At 42.6% G+C, this 19,419-nt stretch overlaps 1 protein-coding gene across 1 annotated transcript in view; it reads right to left on the reverse strand.

The window, feature by feature from the left end:
- The window catches only part of MAN2B2 (mannosidase alpha class 2B member 2), a 57,892-nt gene that overhangs the window by 11,603 nt on the left and 26,870 nt on the right, over positions 1–19,419 (reverse strand). The window contains exons 11-17 of the mRNA XM_056555101.1: positions 17,639–17,901; positions 12,918–13,109; positions 12,430–12,682; positions 12,170–12,280; positions 11,386–11,578; positions 9,446–9,583; positions 4,164–4,273 (exon numbers count right to left, since the gene is read on the reverse strand). Coding sequence (XP_056411076.1) covers positions 4,164–4,273; positions 9,446–9,583; positions 11,386–11,578; positions 12,170–12,280; positions 12,430–12,682; positions 12,918–13,109; positions 17,639–17,901 — 1,260 coding nt within the window. The remainder of the gene's footprint in view (positions 1–4,163; positions 4,274–9,445; positions 9,584–11,385; positions 11,579–12,169; positions 12,281–12,429; positions 12,683–12,917; positions 13,110–17,638; positions 17,902–19,419) is intronic.

Genomic DNA, 19,419 nt, shown 5'->3' on the forward strand with positions numbered 1-19,419 from the left:
CCGCTGAATTCCATGAGCGGAATTACGCGAGCGGAACTCCGGAGTGTGACATTAACATTAGTGTGAATGGGTCTCCACGAGACCCGTTCACACTACGGAATTTCCGCGGTGGATAATTCCGCCGCTGTAACTGCTCCGCGCAAAGAAAGAACATGTTCATTCTTTGCGCGGATTCCGCGAGCACTGCATAGCAGTCATTGGCCCAGTGCCCCGCAGCCCTAGCGCCGAAGTATTTTTGGCGGCGGCTGCCAGACGGAATCTCGGCTCGCTGAATTCAGCGAGCGGAGATTCCGCAGTGTGAACGGGTCTAGCGGAGACCCATTCACACTAATGTTAGGTTCAAACCACGCAATTCCGCTCGCGGAATTCCGTGGGAATTCCTTAGTGTGAACGCACCTTTACAGTTAGCCTTTTAGGAAAATTCAGCATTCATAAATCATCCACTTCTTTGTATATGAACTGTAGATTCTGTTTCAGGACTTTTAGAATGTGGTGGAAGATGTCTAATAACAGAAATCATTGTTTATCAGTAATAGTCCAAGATCATACACTCTAGGATCGCATATCACATATATATGATACATCAAAAGATCACTGTGAATGGGCTTTCATTTTCTTCTGAAATATAATAATATAATAAGAGTTCGTTAACCAGAAAAGATCCATTTGCAGAAGTCCATGTGTTCTGAGAAACAAATACATTTTAAGGCTATGTCATACTGTAAATAAAAGCACATGTGAGAATACATTGTCAACCTCAGATGAAATATCCAGCTTCATGTTAACATCCTATTAACAAGCAAAAAAAAATAAAAAAAAATAAAAAAACAATAGTAACTAAAAGTTCTTGAATCATTTACTAGCAAAATATAGGCATAACTCAAGAGTGTCTTGTTTAGTCACAAACATACAAATAACATAGGCCAGTAAAACGTAATACACTTATATGGTTTCAATCACTATAGGATAAAATTCTAAAAGCAGAAGAGAAGGCGCTCCATAGGGTAACACCACCGGAGATAGGGGGGAGGGGAGAATGAAATCTAATTTTAACTGCTCACCCTGGGTGGTTGTGTAGCAGCATACACAACAATGGAAAACACTTGGATACAATGGTCCGTCTGCAGCCCTCCTGGTGTGGATTCCACAACGTATGCATACAAGAGAAAGCTTCAATAATAAGGACAGGAGTACATCGGCAAGCGCAGGGAAACGCGTTGCATCGAATAAATTGGATTTTATCTTCCTACCTTGCTGTGTCCTGGGTCCGTTCAGCGCCGATGTACTCCTGTCCTTATTATTGAAGCTTTCTCTTGTATGCATACTATAGGATAAAAGCAGGGATCTCCAGGTAGTGGGACTGCATTCACTGCAAAACTCAAACTCCAAGCATACTGTGACAGCCTGCTACTATCAGGGAATTCTAGGAGCTGTAGTTCTGCAACTGCTGGAAAGCATAAGTTTAAAGGAATAAATGATATATCCATAGTGTTATGTCTAATGCAGGGAGCAGGGCATGGCAGGAATTATCTCTTTCGTGATTCTTGCATGTCTGTGCCATGCACCACATTCTTAGAACCTGCATTAGGCATATAACCATTAAATCAGTTCAGGGGCACCTTTATGGCACTTTCTGCGCAACAGACTGAGAATACTTCAAGCAATAACAAAATATTGGTTTCAGGAATTGTCAAGATAGCATGGAGTGGTGTAAGGTAGAGCCCTGCATTGGGATTAGGATCCAGTGGGACCTAATGAAACTGAGCGGGAGCGGGCACGAATAAGACTGCCGTGGCCTGTCCCTATGCCTGCAGGTCCCGCAAAACCGGCACTGCAGAACCAGTCTCTGTGACAGGCTGCAATCTCTGTGCCCCCGACTGATTTAAAGTGGCTGCAAAGACAGCAGCCTGTTCAGGATCTGTAGCGTGGGCCACGTCTACTTTAAATAAGCAGAGCGGGAGGACGTCACTCGTCAGTGCAGTGCAGAGGACGTTGGTCCGCCGAGACCCTGCACCCTAAACATGCTGGAGCCCACCGGAGGCACACAGGACAGGTGAGAAACAGCAAAGGGATCAGAGGGAAGAGAGGAGGGTGAGTGGGTAATTAAAATGGCACATTGGGAATTAAAAGAGCTGGATTACTAAAAAAAAACAAAAAAAAAAACTGTCCTGCGCAGGGCTCTAGTGTAAGGCGATACATGCAGAGCTGAATAGGATGATGTGACAGGTGTCTGTGTGCTGTCTGGTCAGTGAATTTTTCATTTTTGTGCCTCCCAAAATGGAGTATGGCTACTTCTGTAATATCAAGCTGTTCTTCTGTGTAAAAGATTTTGAAAATTTCCACATAAACTTTTACATGATTCAGCTCATGACAAAACAGTTTATTACAAATATAAATATGTTTTCCACAAGCTACCATAGCGGGGAATGAATGAACTGACAGCTGCAACGCTTGTGCTATTACTGAAGGACATCCTCCTGCTTAGGGAGCCGAAAACACACTGAAGAGAACGGTGTCACACACAGGATAGGTGGTCATGTGACACACGCACATGCCCTGCAATTTGGGATATAAATATTAAAAATAAGCAATGGTGCATTACACAAATGTGCGCCACCAGCAGCGGTAGACGATTATAAACATCAGTCCTTAGCTTTCTGATAAATAGATGTTTTATTCACAACAACTGTGGTTTATGTGGTCAACAAGTATTTTCCTACGTACAGTATCTCCCATATGGGAGTACACCCTTCACCTTTTTGCAAATATTTTATTCAACCTTTTAATGTGACAACACTGGAGAAATAACACTCTGCTACAATGTAAAGTAGTGAGTGCGCAGTCTGTATAACAGTGTTTAATGTTATGTCCCTTCAAAATAACTCAACACACAGCCATTAATGTCTAAACCTTGGCAACAAAAGTAAGTACACCCCTAAGTATCCAAATTGGGTTCAATTAGCCATTTTAACTGCCCGGTGTCAAATGACTCAGCTGTGAATGGGGAGCAGATGTCTGAAATGTGGTGTTATCGTTCTCACACACTCTATTACTGGTCACTGAAAGTTTAACACTGCACCTTATGGCAAAGAACTCTCTGAGAATATGAAAAGATAAAACTAATTTTTGCAGTACATAAAGATGGCCTAGGCTATAAAAAGACTGCCAAGACCCTGAAATTGAGGTGCAGAACAAAGGGCAACATCATACAGCGGTTACACTGTACAGATTCCACTCACAAGCCTCACCATGGTTGACCAAAGAAGTTGGGTGCACGTGCTAAGAGTTATATCCGGAGGTTGTCTTTGGGTTGGGAAATAAGACTTATGAGTGCTGCCAGCATTGCTGCAGAGGTTGAAGGGGTCGGGGGGCCAGCCTCTCAGTGCTCAGAAAATGCGCCACATGCTGCATCGAATTGGTCTGCATGGATATCATCCCAGAAGGAAGCCTCTTCCAAAGATGAAGCACAAGAAAGCCCACAAACAAGCGGACTGAAGACAAGTAGACTAAGGAAATGGATTACTTAAAACATGCTCCTGTCATCCAATAAGACCAAGACAAACTTATTTGGTTCTGATGGTGTAAAGCGTGTGTGGTGGCATCCAGGACAACTGTGTTTTGCCTACACTCAAGCATGGTGGTGGGAGTGTTATTGCCTGAGGCTGCATGAGTGCTACTGGCACTGAGGAGCTACGGTTCATTGGTGGAGCCATGAATGCCATCATGTACTGTGACATACTGAAACAGAGTATGATCCCATCCCTTCAGAGACTGGGTCGCAGGGCAGTATTCCAACATGATAATGACCCCAAACATCCCAAACACAGGTGGCCATACAAAGCCTGAAATGCTCAAAATTAGAAAATGGCCTTAGGTCCAATAGCCTTTTTGAGGTCCAATAAGGCTCCGATATATATGAAGACAGGGACATGGTAACAATTTGTTGAGTATCAGTTATCTAAACCTTTGCTAAGAGGACTGTAAACATAAAGAGAATGGATTTATTGCCAGACTGTATTGAAGTGGATTCTTCAGAGTCTCTTCAAATGCAAGAGGTTATACTGACCAGAGTATAGATAATTGGGTTTTGCAAGTCTACAGAAATGTTCTAGATCAGAGGAAATAGTATATATTTTTCCTGTACTGAATACACGCCTAAATACCTTGATATTTATAGTAGCTGGCTTGGAGAGGATGGGGTCCTCATCAGCTTCATACAAGTGCTGTAGTCTTAACAGTACGCGGCTAAAATCTGCATCAACCTGTGCTTTGTCTGGAAAGAAAAAAAATAAATAAAAGCAAAAATTGAAAATATTTCAAATTTTGTGCAAGAAATGATGGCTATTCAAAAACAGCATGTTATATTGAATTTCCCAGTCAAATAAAGACAATTTTAGGAATGTACATTAAAAGGAGTAGTCTATTGAAAAGTATTTCCAGTCCTTGTACACTGATCATCACACTCCGCTCGGCCCACCACCGACCAAAGCGGGACATCGAGTGATCGGGTGGCGCAGTGTGATGATCCGAACGGAGGAAGGTGATTTAAAGTTTCTTTACTTATTTTTGCAGCCCGGGCACAACGGACTGGAAATACTTTTCAGTAGACTACTTCTTTAAGATTTTTTAATAGAAGTAATTTACAAATCTGTATAACTTTCTGGCATCAGTTGATTTGAAAAAAAAAAATTGTTTCTCACCAGAGTACCCCTTTAAAGCGGTACAGACCCGAGGATTTACCCACTAAAGCTATGCAAAGTTGTTTAGAACACATCTATACCTTTCTTTACATAATCTGTGACTTTATAATGCTAAAAACACTTTTATTCACAGTCCTGAATAGTCGGAGAGGTGCGGTCAGGGGCCTACTCCAACGCCTCTCTGCACAAAGAACAACGTCACAATGGCCCTGTGTGAGCGACATACAGCTACTCTTCACATGCGTGATCTCTGACCAATAGAAGCAGAGAGTTCTCTTACTCCCTGCCTCTAATAACAGGAATTCTCAGCAAGCGCTGTAATGGTCGGAGACAGCTTAATCTTGGAGAAGCTGTATGTCGCCTCTACAACTGTTCTCTGTGGATAGGCTTGTTTTCAGCATCATAATGCAACAGATTATCCAAAGAAAGGTATGGCTGTATTGCTGTGCTGCACAGCTTTTACATACTGTGCACAGCTTTATGGGGTAAATCCTGGTGACAGTTGTGCTTTAAAAACAGCACTGTCAGGTGGATTGTGCTTTTCTATCTGAAATCAGAAAATTATTTGGAGGAGAACATCAAATAAAAAGCAAAGTATATGGAAACGTTCAAACTAAACAGCGTTAGTGGTATATGACAGCAAACTGACAGCATAATATGCTGATACAGTGACCCCTCGACCTACGATGGCCCCGGCATATGATAATTTCAACATGCGATGGCCTCTCAGAGGATAGCCGTTTATGGTGCCCCGTGTGGTCCGCTGACGATCACTTACCTGTCCTCGGGCTCCGTCCGCATCCTCTTCGGGATCCTCTGCATCGTCGGCGCTCTCCATCGACGTCATCATGTCGCTGCGCACGCTGTCCCGTCATCCAATAGGCGTGCGTAGCGACGTGATGGCGGCGACGGAGAGCGCGGATGCCGGGGAAGCAGAGGCCTTGCCGGAGCGTCGGGGACGCGGCGACATCCCGGGCAGCGGTGACGGTCCGGAGTGGCGGGGACATGTGAGTACAACTTCCTCTAACAGTGGTCTACAACCTGCGGACCTCCAGATGTTGCAAAACTACAACACCCAGCATGCCCGGACAGCCAACGTCTGTTGTAGCTTTGCAACATCTGGAGGTCCGCAGGTTGTAGACCACTGTCCTATACTTTACATTGCATGGATTCCTCAACATACGATGGTTTCAACAAACGATGGTCCGTTTGAAACGGATTACCATCGTATGTTGAGGGACCACTGTATATGTTGGCTCATCCGTACTGGATCCACTGATTTCAATTGACTAAATGTAGTTTTAATGGGTATTCCAGGAACTTTTTTTTATTTGACTGTGCTACAGGGGCTGTAAAGTTAGTGTAGCTCATAATATAGGCCCTCATTTACTAAGAGTGGAGTGTAGGTTTCTTTGTGGGTTTTAACCCCTTAGGACTCAGACAATAAAATTTTTACGTTTTAATTTTTTCCTCCTCGCCTTCTAAAAATCATAACTCTTTTATATTTTCATCCACAGACTAGTATGAGGGCTTGTTTTTTGCGCGACCAGTTGTCCTTTGTAATGACATCACTCATTATATCATAAAATGTATGGCGCAACCAATAAACACTATTTTTGTGGGGAAATTAAAAAGAAAAACGCAATTTTGCAAATTTTGGAAGGTTTCATTTTCACGCCGTACAATTTACGGTAAAAATTACGTGTGTTCTTTATTCTGAGGGTCAATACGATTAAAATGATACCCATTATTACATACTTTTCTATTATTGTTGCGCTTAAAAAAAATCACAAACTTTTTAACCAAATTAGTACGTTTATAATACCTTTATTTTGATGACCTCTAACTTTTTTATTTTTCCGTATAAGCGGCGGTATGAGGGCGCATTTTTTGCGCCATGATCTGTACTTTTTTTTTGATACCACATTTGCATATAAAAATCTTTTAATACATTTTTTATATTTTTTTTTTTATAAAATGTATTAAAAAAGTAGCAATTTTGGACTTTTTATTTTTTTTTTACGTTCACGCCGTTCACCGTATGGGATCATTAACATTTTATTTTAATAGTTCGGACATTTACGCACGCGGCGATACCAAATATGTCTATTAAATTTATTTTTTATGCTTTTTGGGGGTAAAATAGGAAAAAACGGACGTTTTACTTTTTTATTGGGGGAGGGGATTTTTAACTTTTTTTAACTTTTACTTTTACATTTTTTTTACACTTGAATAGTCCCCATAGGGGACTATTCATAGCAATACCATGATTGCTAATACTGATCTGTTCTATGTATAGGACATAGAACAGATCAGTGTTATCGGTCATCTCCTGCTCTGGTCTGCTCGATCTCAGACCAGAGCAGAAGACGCCGGGAGCCGGAAGGAGGAAGATGAAGGGACCTCCGTGCGGCGTTCTGAATGATCGGATCCCCGCAGCAGCGCTGCGGGCGATCCGATCATTGATTGAAATCGCGCACTGCCGCAGACGACGGGATCTGTATTGATCCCGGCACCTGAGGGGTTAATGGCGGACGCCCGCGAGATCGCGGGCGTCGGCCATTGCCGGCGGGTCCCTGGCTGCGATCAGCAGCCGGGATCAGCCGCGCATGACACGGGCATCGCTCCGATGCCCGCGGTTATGCACAGGACGTAAATGTACGTCCTGGTGCATTAAGTACCACCGCACCAGGACGTACATTTACGTCCTGCGTCCTTAAGTGGTTAATTCCCTACAATTTATTTTCCACAATATTTACTAAGGTTTCCCTACATTTTCCACTTTCCCAACACTTTGCTTTTTTTTACACATGGTCTGATCTGTCTGGTTTTCATCAGCTCAAATCCACCACATTTTATGTGGAAACCTTAGTAAATATGTTGGGTTTTTGTGAAAATGTCAGGAACAAGCCACTTTTTGAAGACCACGCCCCTTTTCTCAGTGGTCACGCCCCTTTCTCGGGTTTTCTTAGCAAAATGGAGAGTTAGTTTGGGTTTTTTCAATTCTGCCGCAAATTCTGTCGCAAAATCTGGCGCAGACAGAATTTCTGGCGCAATGCGACAGAATCTGGCGCACAACCAGACAAAACATGTAGGGTTTGCAATAGTAAATGAGGGCCATAGTGTCTGTACCTGTGTGTGACAATGGTCTCGCAATTCTTCTGGGATTTTCACCCAAATATTTTTTTTTTCCCAGGTTGCAGTGCGACTAGATGTGACATCACTAGTCAGGTGATGACAGGGAGCCTGTCTGCTTCAATAAATGGAGCGACCGCTGGGTGGGAGAGAGATCATTTAGCAACAGCTGTAGGCACCCTGGTTAGAAAGCACTGGTCTTTTGAATGGAATGTAGCTCATTCGTGTTTCAATGGGTGGGGTGGCTAATGTGTGGAAGGAAGGAAAGTTACCTCAAACTTACAAGCATGGAACTATGGGATGTGTAGTTTGAGAACAAAATCTAACAGGAAATCCAGCAGGTAAGCACTAAAACACCTTATAGTGAATAACCCGTTTCATAGGGACTACATTCAGTCCAATTTTATAAATATATTCTTTTTTTTCGTGGAATTCAAAAAAAGGGGGTTATCTTTTGAGTCCCATAAAAAACTGTACCTGTTTCGAAATAGGTCGGATGAGGTCACTATAAGACTATGCTGGATCTGACACGGGTATGAGCCGGTATATGTCGATATATGCGATTCTGCCAGTTTGCAGATGTAATCGACAGAAAAAAATACAGTATGGGAATAGAAAGTTAACATGCCCTAAATTTTGACCTCTCGAAGTCAGAGTCCTGCTTGCTCAGCATACACAGGTTGATTGACAGCTTTCCATCATTGGTTGCTCAGAGACTGTCAATTGTAACACTCACGTTTCAGAAGACTGGTACACAGATGATAGTGGATCCGCTCGACCTGTGTGGCAGAAGACTCGGACTGTACCAGGGAGCGGAGTTTAAGGTGCCGCTGGTTTTCACCAGAGCCCGCCGAAAAGAGGGATGGACTTGGTGGAGCACCAGGTTGCTACCCCTGGCACGGCTCGACCACACAGGCGGCTGAGGAGATTTGAGGCACAGGTAGGATAAGGCAACTCGTGGTCTGGATAGCAGGAGGTCAGGGCAGGCGGCACAGTAGCATAGACAGGAACATAGCATATGGTCAGTAGGCAGGCAGCAAAGGAGCAAGGTCAGGTCACAGAGTCAAGGTATGATACACGTCAAGACAATAAACAGGAATGCTTTCTCTAAGGCTCTAGGGCAACAAAGATCCAGCAGGGAAGTGTGGGAGGTGGAGGAATTTATCAATGAGCAACAGGTGTTACTTCACTAATGGGCGCACTGGCTCTTTAAATCTTAAAGATCCGGCGTGCGCCCTAGGGGACGGGGATGCGTGCGCCGGAGCAGAGAGGCAGAGGCGGGGGCAAGAGAAGCACCAGGTGAGTGTCGGGCTGAGATTCGCATGCAGACGAGATTCGCATGCGGGCGCATCCCGCAATGCGAATCCAAGCCCCGCCGGCAGCAGCAGGAAACGGGACCATGTGCTCACGGCCAGCGTGTGCGGCCGGAGCGCATAGCGTAACTTCAATCTTCCTGTCTTGGTGAGATAAGCAGGCCTCATACTTTTTCTCCTGAACCCTTGCCGTTTACCTATTAGGCAAATGTTAGTAAATGCTCTCAGTAACTGATCACTGCAGACATGCTGAGTGTAAACAGTGGATGGTACGAGTATTCATCAGATATATCATACCTTTATGTATATTACGCATATGCTCTGTGTGGTTCGAAGAATATTTCCATCCAGGAATACTTAGGATCTGAAGGTGAATATTAGGTGGTAAAGTAACGGAAACATCATCCACCATTTGATTCTCAGCTTTCCCAAGCCCTGACAAACAGAAATAAGAGCGAGTATCAATACATTCCCATAATAATAAAGAAAGAAAAAAATCTATCTAGTTTAGTACTAGGGCCAGGCTTAGCTATACGTGTGATATCCCAGTATGGGATATAGTCCCGTACAGTACTTAGGCCCTGTCAGGTTGAGTCCCCCTGTGTCCCAGGGGCCCTCCTGCAGTGTCTCCCCCATAGTAATATAGGTTGTGTATAGTGTTATGCATTAAGGACCTTTAAGGACCTTTGAGTTAGTCACATGATAATGTGTTCACCTGATGTGTTTGTTACCCAGAGAGCACCAGCTAACCAGGTGACCTGCAGCTTGACCTATGGGCTTCTGGCTCCGCCCCCCTTTATAAGAAAGGGAGGAGCTGCAATCTGCCTCTTTGCTTTCTTGTGATTAACTCCTGCTGAGGCACAGTAAAGATCAGACGTCTCAGAGCTAGTGTCCAGCATACCTGGAGGCCTCAAGCCTAACCAGCAGCCACATGCCAGTAAGTCAAGTCTTCTATGTCTGCTGTCACTACCTACAGTCAAGTCTATTATAGTCAGCGTGGCTGAGTTGAAGTCTGTCCAAACACTGCAAGTTCCAGCAAGCTGAAAGGTCCCCTCTGTGTTACTGGTCACCTCTCTGGGATTCTGGCCTAGCTGTAAAGACTATTACCATCTGTCTACCTCAGTAAAGCTACCGTTAACCCTAACCTGGTCTTGGACTATTATTACCCTGCCTAACCTAGGGATAGCGGTGCTACCGTTCGGGTGGTTACCGGGAAAACCACGCACTGGCATCACGAACATTTAGGGGTTAATAACATCTTTCCCTGGGCTACAACATCTTCCCCATAAACCTCACCTTCACACCTCGTGGCTCACCACATAGGCACAGAAGAGCTTTCCTTTAGGTGGCACCAGTTAGAAGGAAACTTTTTAAATCCTTTGATCATGTATATTTGTGTAAATTATGCACTTAGTGCTGTGGGAATGAAAGGAGGACATTCAGGATGGACAAGGTGTGGCTGTAAAATGTGCTATATGATATTTGTCTTATGATGTCAGGATTGAACCTAAGGTTCTGCTACACAGGGCCCCTTGGAGGAGAAGACAGTCTTTCAGGGCAGGCAAACATTTTTAAGACTATACAGTACTTCCGACAATTTAATTTTCTTAAAATAGTTGTATTTCCTACGAAATAATAATGCACATTTTTTTGTTATACTTGGCTTTGTTCACATAGTCAGAATATTACCAGCCTTAGAACCTCAGACATAAGGCTCCAACGCAATGTTTCCCAACCAGGTTGCCTCCAGCTGTTGCAACACTACAACTCCCAGCATGCCCGGACAGCCTTCGGCTGTCCGGGCATGCTAGAAGTTGCAGTGTTGCAACATCTGGTTGGGAAACAAGTACTGAATAAAACTGGCATTTCAGGAAAGCTGAGATATCTTCTATACGGCATAGCCTGACATCCTTTGCTAACAGGCTCCATAGACTTAAATGGAAACTGTCACTTAGAAAAACTTTTGACATGTCACAGGGACATGTCAAAAGCATTGATTGGTCTGGGTCTCAGTGCTGAGCCCGGAAATGTGCTCACTCCCAAGCTTGTCTCGCTTCTCCATTATAAGTCTATCAGACCTGATCAGTATGGGTCTCAGCATTAAGACCAAGACCAATCAAAACTTTTGACACATCCTGGTGAAATATCAAAGTGACATTTCAAATCTTATGGTCATCATGACCACACAGTTTCTCAGAAATATAATCATTCGAGTGACAAAAAAAATATACATTTACCTGTTCTGGGACTTAACGTCACCAACGGTTTGTGCTCCAAACACAGCCCCAATCTCTGGTACAAAGAACCAGTCACCTCTTTGGATCCTACCATAAGCCAGATGGTGGGCCTGACTACTGATGTATCATCCAGTGTAAGGTTGTAGTTCAGGTCCCATTCCATGTTGTTCCACAATCTTCTATGCAACATTATCTAAAAAACAAAAACATTTAAAAAGGGATAAAACTACTATTAAAGGGGTACTCCGGTGGAAAACTTTTTTTTTTTTTTTTTTTTTTTTAAATCAACTGGATCTGGAAAGTTAAACAGATTTGTAAATTACTTCTATTAAAAAATCTTAATCCTTGCAGTACATTTTAGGTGCTGTATACTACAGAGGAAATGCTTTTCTTTTTGGATTTCTCTTCTGTCACGACCACAGTGCTCTCTGCTGACCTCTGCTGTCTATTTTAGGAACTGTCCAGAGCAGCCTATGTTTGCTATGGGGATTTTCTCCTGCTCAGGACCGTTCCTAAAATGGACAGCAGAGGTCAGCAGAGAGCACTGTGGTTGTGACAGAAGAGAAATCCAAAAAGAAAAGCATTTCCTCTGTAGTATACAGCTGCTAATAAGTACTGGAAGGATTATGATTTTTTCATAGAAGTCATTTACAAATCTGTTTAACTTTATGGCACCAGTTGATTAAAAAAAAAAAAAAAAAAAGTTTTCGACCGGAGTACCTCTTTAACACCACCATCTCTATAAGGAATAGTTAGTGCTTGCTTTAAGAAATTTCCTTGGTACCTCCACTTGACCATTATCTTGACTTGAGACTCCATGTGACCTTTCAGCTAGGAGGACGAGTCTTGTCTTCTCATCTTCAATAAACGCTGTACGAACCATTGGGTAATAGTTCTTAAAGAAAATAAAAATATATATATATTAGGCTATGAGGTTCAAATATCAGCCCCCATTGGTATTCAGTAGTCCAGCATTGGTTGACGGCATTGATAAAGAAGGGCACTACAACATAAGAACTATGCATATTAAATCTACCCTCTTACCCTTGCAATTGTATTACTATCATATGTGTTGAATTCTCTTGTTTGCATTTGGTATGCATTGTCATCAGTGTAAATCCTATTATTGGTCTGAAGATTGGTTCGTATTCTGATTATGGCTTCGCGGTTGCGTTCCAGAGGGCCAACTCTGTACTGCTGCTCTATGGATCGGCATGCCAGTGTCTTATCATAGCCATCAGGGACATTGTAGAGTCTGGAGAATATTGCATAGACGTAACTCTGCTGGTTGACGTCTCTGTAATGATAAACACAGATATACATAAAAACTGACCTGGAGCCATAGCAAATAAGAGGATAGGGAAATGAGGACAAAAGTTAAAGAAAGGGCATGATAAGGAGGGACAAGAACAAGGTAATTAAGGAGGGGGTAATAAATATAATGCCCTTCTGTTTAGAGCGAGAAAACAGAGCACTATAATAGGGGGCATCGAGCTAGATTGTAGCTATAAGACCTTCTCCAGGAGCATTACCTGTAAAAGTACTGTCGGACTTCTGTCACTAGTTTCCCCGTCACAATCTCCAGCCCTACAGACTTTGCTACAGGAATAGCAGACCCATTTGGAAAAAACATATAGTTGTCAGATATTGGCCCAGCACCTGTATCGCCATTTGCATGGTATTCCAAAAATTCTTGAGTGGTAAGGATTGTGTCATTTCTCTCCCTGCAAACAATAATAGTTATAAAATGTGTAACATGTATAATTCTACAAAGATCAACATTATATATTTGAAAATCGAGAAGGGAGAAGGCGCTTTCATGTGCAGGACTCCAAGCAATCCCACAGGGAAGAGGGATGGAAGGTGGCCTCTTACCACAGCTGGTTGTGTAACATACACAACAATGGGAAGCGCATAGTAAAAGGATTCCGACTGCAGCCGTCCTGTTAGAAGGTAATATCAAATAGGAAAGGACTTCGGAGGAAAACAGGATCAACCGGCACTGTTCGGAATAGGAGAAGAGGAGCCACAGATGCTTCAGGTGAGTAGCTTTATTGTATAAAATATGCAACACGTTTTGATGTGCATGCCCAGCTTCATCAGGCATGCCTGATGAAGCTGCGCTTGCGCAAGAAACGCGTTGCATGTTTTATACAATAAAGCTACTCACCTGAAGCATCCGTGGCTCCACTTCTCCTATTCCGGGCAGTGCCAATTGGTCCTGTTTGCCTCCGAAGTCCTTACCTATTTAACATTATATATTGTGATGGTAAAAAACAATAATACTTTAGACAAAACAATAACATTGGCAGCAAATGAGCAGAGCAATGTGACCAGAACTAAAAAATCCCAGCATACCAAGATACAAGAAAACACACAACACTAAATCCTTATCTGGATTAAAATCTATATACATAAAAATCAATATGGTAGCGATATTTTGATGAAATGTATGTATGTCAACTAAAAATACAGGATAGATAAATTAACTCTAACCCACCCCTATTTGCAAGGGTCAGAGTGTGTGCCTGAAGTCTAATGCAAGCCTAAGGGGCTTCTAGTACCTTACTCCACAAGCTCCACATCTGCTGGTGAGTGTGTCAGTCCAGCTTGCAAGCCACACCCCTTCTATTTTCGTCCATTTTTTTTTTGGCTCAAGGCTGAAAACACTATTTACGCTGGATACATACACATCACAGGTCCTTAATCCACAATCTCTTTATTACAACTCAGCCACATCAGAAGGCGGGATATGAAGTCAAAAGTTTGAATCACCAGATTATCCACAGGAGGTAAAATGGTAAAAAGTATTTAACCCCTCTAAAAACACAGGGCGTACAAGTATGCCCTGGCTTCATTGGACTTAAGAACCCAGGGCCCGTGGGAACTCCGGTCCTCGCCGCTAGCCGGGCGGGGACCGTCCCAAGATGCCTGCTTAAATCCTTCAGCAGGGATTCCGTGACTATGTCTGGGGGGGGGGGTCCTGAGACGATCGCCGCAAATCTGAATTGACCGGCGATCTGCGGCAATTCCGGGCCATACAGGTCTCTGGTGACCCAGAAAATAAGGGGGATCGGGGCTGTCCAAGACACCCTCGATCCCCCTGAATGGATAGGAGTGAGGTGGCAGGGGTGTCATCCCTTCTATCCCTGCTATTGGTCGGTCAGAAGCAACCGACCAATAGCAGATCGGGGGTGGGGGGGGTTAAAGTTCGGTTCCCCCGCTCTACCCACCCATGGTAGTCCGGGCAGAGCAGGTGAACTGTGCTGGGACCGGGGCTGGAGGTCACTTATCAGAGGCGATCCGCTCCCTGGTTCGGCGATCCTGCTGACTACGGAAGTAGGTGTGTATACATGTGTACCTGACTGTACATGTGTATACATGTGTACCTGACTGTATAGAGTGTGCATGTGTCTCTGTATGAGCGTACATGTGTACCTGACTGTATTGAGTGTGCATGTGTCCCTGTAAGAGCATACATGTGTACCTGACTGAATTGAGTGTGCATGTGTCGCTATATGAGCTAAATGTGCGCCTGACTGTATTGAGTGTGCATGTGTCTCTGTGGGAGCATACATGTGTACCTGACTGTACTGAGTGGACTTAATTGTACTATGTGTGCATGTCTCTGTACTGATCATACATATATACCTGATTGTACTATGCATGCATGTGTATGTGTCTCTGTAGTGAGCATACGGGTGTACCTGACCTGTACTAAGTATGTGTGTATCTCTGTACTTAGCATATGTGTGTACCTGATTGTATTGAGAGTGCATGTGTCTACTGAGCATGCATGTGCTAGTATTTTTGTACTAAGTGTACATGTATACCTAACTGTACAGAGCGTGCATGTGTCTCGTTACTGAGTGTGCGTGCATATGCATGTGTCTCTGTACTGAGCATATGTGTGTACCTGACTGTACTGAGTGCACATGTATCTCTCACTGAGCATACTTGTGTACCTGACTGTACTGAGTATTTGTCCCTGACTGTACTGAGCCTACATGTGTACCTGTCTGCACTGAACATGCATGTATACACGTACGCTCAATATAGAGTCTGCATGTGTCTCTGTACTGAGTTTCCGTCTGTTCCTGATTATATCGGTCCCTTACTGGGTCACCGCAGACTGACTGCAGGGAGAGATGTTTGCACTAGACTGTGAACCATAGAATAGATTTGTTAAAATGTCATCCACTGGTATTGTAATATGCTGCAGATTTTATTTTTACCTGGAAAATCCACAGCAGATTCTTCCTATAAATAATTATTCCATTAATCTGTAGCAGCTGTACTTTACCACTGTTTAGTCACCAACAAGATGGCGCGACACAGTGACATTTCTCCTTCTCTTGCACAGACACAAGAGGAAGAAAGGTCACCAGCAGGGAGAGGTGTGGGTCAAGTTTGCAGCAGCCAAGTTTCAAGTTACCTTCTTTTCACATTCTCATTTTAGCTCCCTCTACTGGTCAACAGTGGAATATAAAAAAAACTTTAATAATTTTCATATTTTCTGACAAGTGAAATTTTTTAAAGATTTCCAAAAATATGTAAAACATATAAACAAATGTATTTAACCTTTAAGAAAAAAAATATATAAATTTGGAGACACATTCCCTTTAAACTTTATAAAACAGTATACATTATATGCTTTAGCTCCCTCTACAGGTGTCTGAAGGCAGGCAAAACGTTATAATCTATGTCTAAATTGTGAACAAATGGCACTTTAACTTCAACCATATGAAATTGTACACTATGGGTATAGTGTACAATTTCAAACAGTTTTCATGTAAGTCTTTATTAAAAATGTTCCATCAACATATTTTCCAGTGGAGTACCCCTTTAAAGCCTGCTTTATACTATTCAGAGTAAAATTTGGCGACAGCAATTTCACAGCAATTCATGGTGATTTTCATGCAGATTTGCGGTGAAAATGATATAGATTTGCCATGGCTTTGGTGCGATTTTACTTTCTTCATTGATTTCAAAGGGAAAATCAATGTCATAACTTTACATGCTGAAAATTATTAAATCCACACTGCAGGTACAGTTTACTCAGGAAATTTTCCACTGTGTGTAGCTAAGATTTAAAAAATGTACCATCTACTTTGCTGCAATTTGCTGCAATTTGCTGCAATTTGCTGCAGTGTGCATTTACCCTAATAGTTCAGTCTCCTGCCCCTTTCTCCTTGATCTCCTAAGATCACTTTGGTCTAGCCATAAATCATCTTAATGGGGATATCCCAAGATTACAAGTTATCTCCTACCCACAGGAAAGGCAATGCTTATTTTTACAGGGCCTTCAGACATTGCTGAGTGCTATCTCTCCTGATCCCATCAGGTGTACATGTATTCTAAATGAGGAGAAGGAAGTCGGCCACTATCAGACAGATTTGGTAGTTTATCTCCCTATAAACAAAAGGCTCAGGTAGCTGAAATAAACATCTGAAAAGATGAGAGTCAGGAGACCCCCATACACATTACAAAGTTTAGTACAGCAATGGAGTATCCTGCTCACCAATCCGCCTCGTGTGCACAGATGCGTGGGAACTGCACGCAGAAGACAACTGGAACAAGGAATATCCAACACCACAGTCTCGGATAAGAACGTTGCTCTTTATTGCAGAATCATCGACAGGAACATGAAACACAGAAAGCACGGACCAAGGAGTAATGCGTTTCGATAGACATAGCCACTTTAGTCGTACGACTAAGGCGGCTACGTCCTGCGAAACACGTCACTCCTTGGTCTGTGCTTTCTGTGTTTAATGTTCCTGTCCATGATTCTACAATAAAGAGCAACGTTCTTATCAGAGACTGTGGTGCTGGATATTCCTTTGTTCCCATTACAAAGTTGTCTGGTCCTACTGAAATCAGCAGGTTTGGAAGGTACATGCCTAATGTGTATGGTCAACTTTAGCAGATCATTCAGATCAGATCATACAGCTGTCAATCAAATCCAACCTTTTTGCTAAGTCTATGTAGCAAAAAGGTCGTATCTGGGGAGTGGATAGCACTGTCGTGCATTTCCCTAGCTTTTAACTAGTGAACACAGCGGGTCGTGAGACCTGGCACGATCAAAATTTTTGACATGTCTGGACAACATGTTAAAAGTTTTTTTTTTATAATAGTAACTCTTTAACAAAAAACTGATTTAACACAAAGAGTTAAAGTGTAACTTCCTTTTGGACAATACTTTAATACTTTTCAACATTAATAGATATATCTTTTTTTTTTTCTTCTAACTCACCTATCAGTTATGCTGACAAGCATGTTAGTGTCCAGGTCTATCCACAGTGTGTAGCAGCCATTGGACAGAGGGATCTTCTTGTTTTTTGTTTTTTTTGCATCGGATGACTGTCTAGAAAACTTCACCTGTTTTCCCACATCAATCTTCTCCTTGCCGGGCTCAGCATTCTCAGTCTTTATCGAATACTTCCTATAGCCAAGACCCGGCAGGACAACAAGCACATACAAGTCAAAGGCATGTCCGGGATCACTGGAGTTATGTACCTGAAATAAAAGGATTAGACCCAGAACAATACATGTCAGATGTGAAGCTTAATACAGAAGAGAAATGTTATTTAGAAAAATCATATCCACATTATATTAGCTTCTGGTAAAAGCATTACACCATATTTTAGGATATAACAGAGTACATACAGTGCATTCGGAAAGTTTTCAGACCCTTTTACTTTTTTTCACATTTTGTAGTGTTGCGGCCTTGTGATAAAATAAAAATAAATCAATGTGCCCCCCCCCACTCTCCCCATCATTCTGCATTCCATACCGACAAAGTGAAAACAGGATGTTAGAAATCTTTGCTAATTTATAGAGACAGGCAAATTAAAATATATCTTTGACATAAGTATTCACACCCTTTACCCAGTACTTTGGCAGTAGTTACAGCCTCCAGTCTTCTTGGGATGAGCCCACAAGATTTGCACACCTGGATTTGGGGATTCTATGGGGACTGTCAATGGAAGCAAATTTAAGGTCTCTCTGGAGATTTTTTACTGGGTTCAACTCCGGGTTCTGGCTGGCCCACTGAAGGACATTCACAGACCTGTGTTGTTTTGGCTGTTTGCTTAGGGTCATTGGGGAGAATTTTTAAAAAGGTTTAGGGCCTTTTTGGGATTTTCTTTAAAAAAAAAAAAAAATAAGAAAAAAGAAAAAAAAAAAGTTGCAAATTTGTCGTAAAGCCCTTAATTACACCCCAAACATACACCAATACAGACCTGGCTTACAAAACAAGCTGTAGACAGCATTTTAAAAAAGGTTGCAATGGGTAAATAAAGTGGTGTACTGAAGTGAAATTGCAAAAAAGTGTGTACGAGCCCCATATTTATGCCCTGCACGCTGTTTAATACATTTGGTGCAGCTACATTGACTTTGATAAATGTCCCCCATTGTCTTGTTGGAAGGTACATTTTTGGTCCAGTCTGAAGTCCAGGGCACCCTGGACAGGTTTTTATTAAAAATATCTCTGTACTTTGCTCCTTTCAGCTTTTTCTCCACCCGACCAGTCTCTCTGCTCCAGCCACCAAAAAACACCTCCCAGCATGATGCTGCCACCGCCATGCTTCACTGTAGAGAAGGTATTGGGAAGGTAATGGGCAGTGCCTGGATTCTACCAGACACGATGTATAGAATTGAGGCTACAAAGTTTAATCTTGGTTTTTCTCAGACTAGAGAATTTTGTTTTTCACAGTTTGAGAGTCCTTTAGGTGCCTTTTTGCAAACTCTAGTGGCTTTCATGTGTTTTTACTGAGGAGAGGGTTCTTTCTGGAAGTGGAAGTTTTTCCCATCTGCACACAGGAACTTTGGAGCTCAGCCAGAGTTTGTTTTTGCTCATGTTTCTTACCAAGGCCCATTTTACCCTTATTACTTAGTTTGGTGGGGTGGCCAACTCTAGGAAGAGTCCCAAGTGTTCCAAACTAATGGAGGGCACTGTACTTTTTAGAACATTCAGTGCAGCAGAAATGGTTTTAAACCATTCTCCAGATCTGTGCCTCCACACAATACTGTCTT

The sequence above is a fragment of the Hyla sarda genome, chromosome 1 (assembly GCF_029499605.1).
Source record: "Hyla sarda isolate aHylSar1 chromosome 1, aHylSar1.hap1, whole genome shotgun sequence".
NCBI classification, from domain to species: domain Eukaryota; kingdom Metazoa; phylum Chordata; class Amphibia; order Anura; family Hylidae; genus Hyla; species Hyla sarda.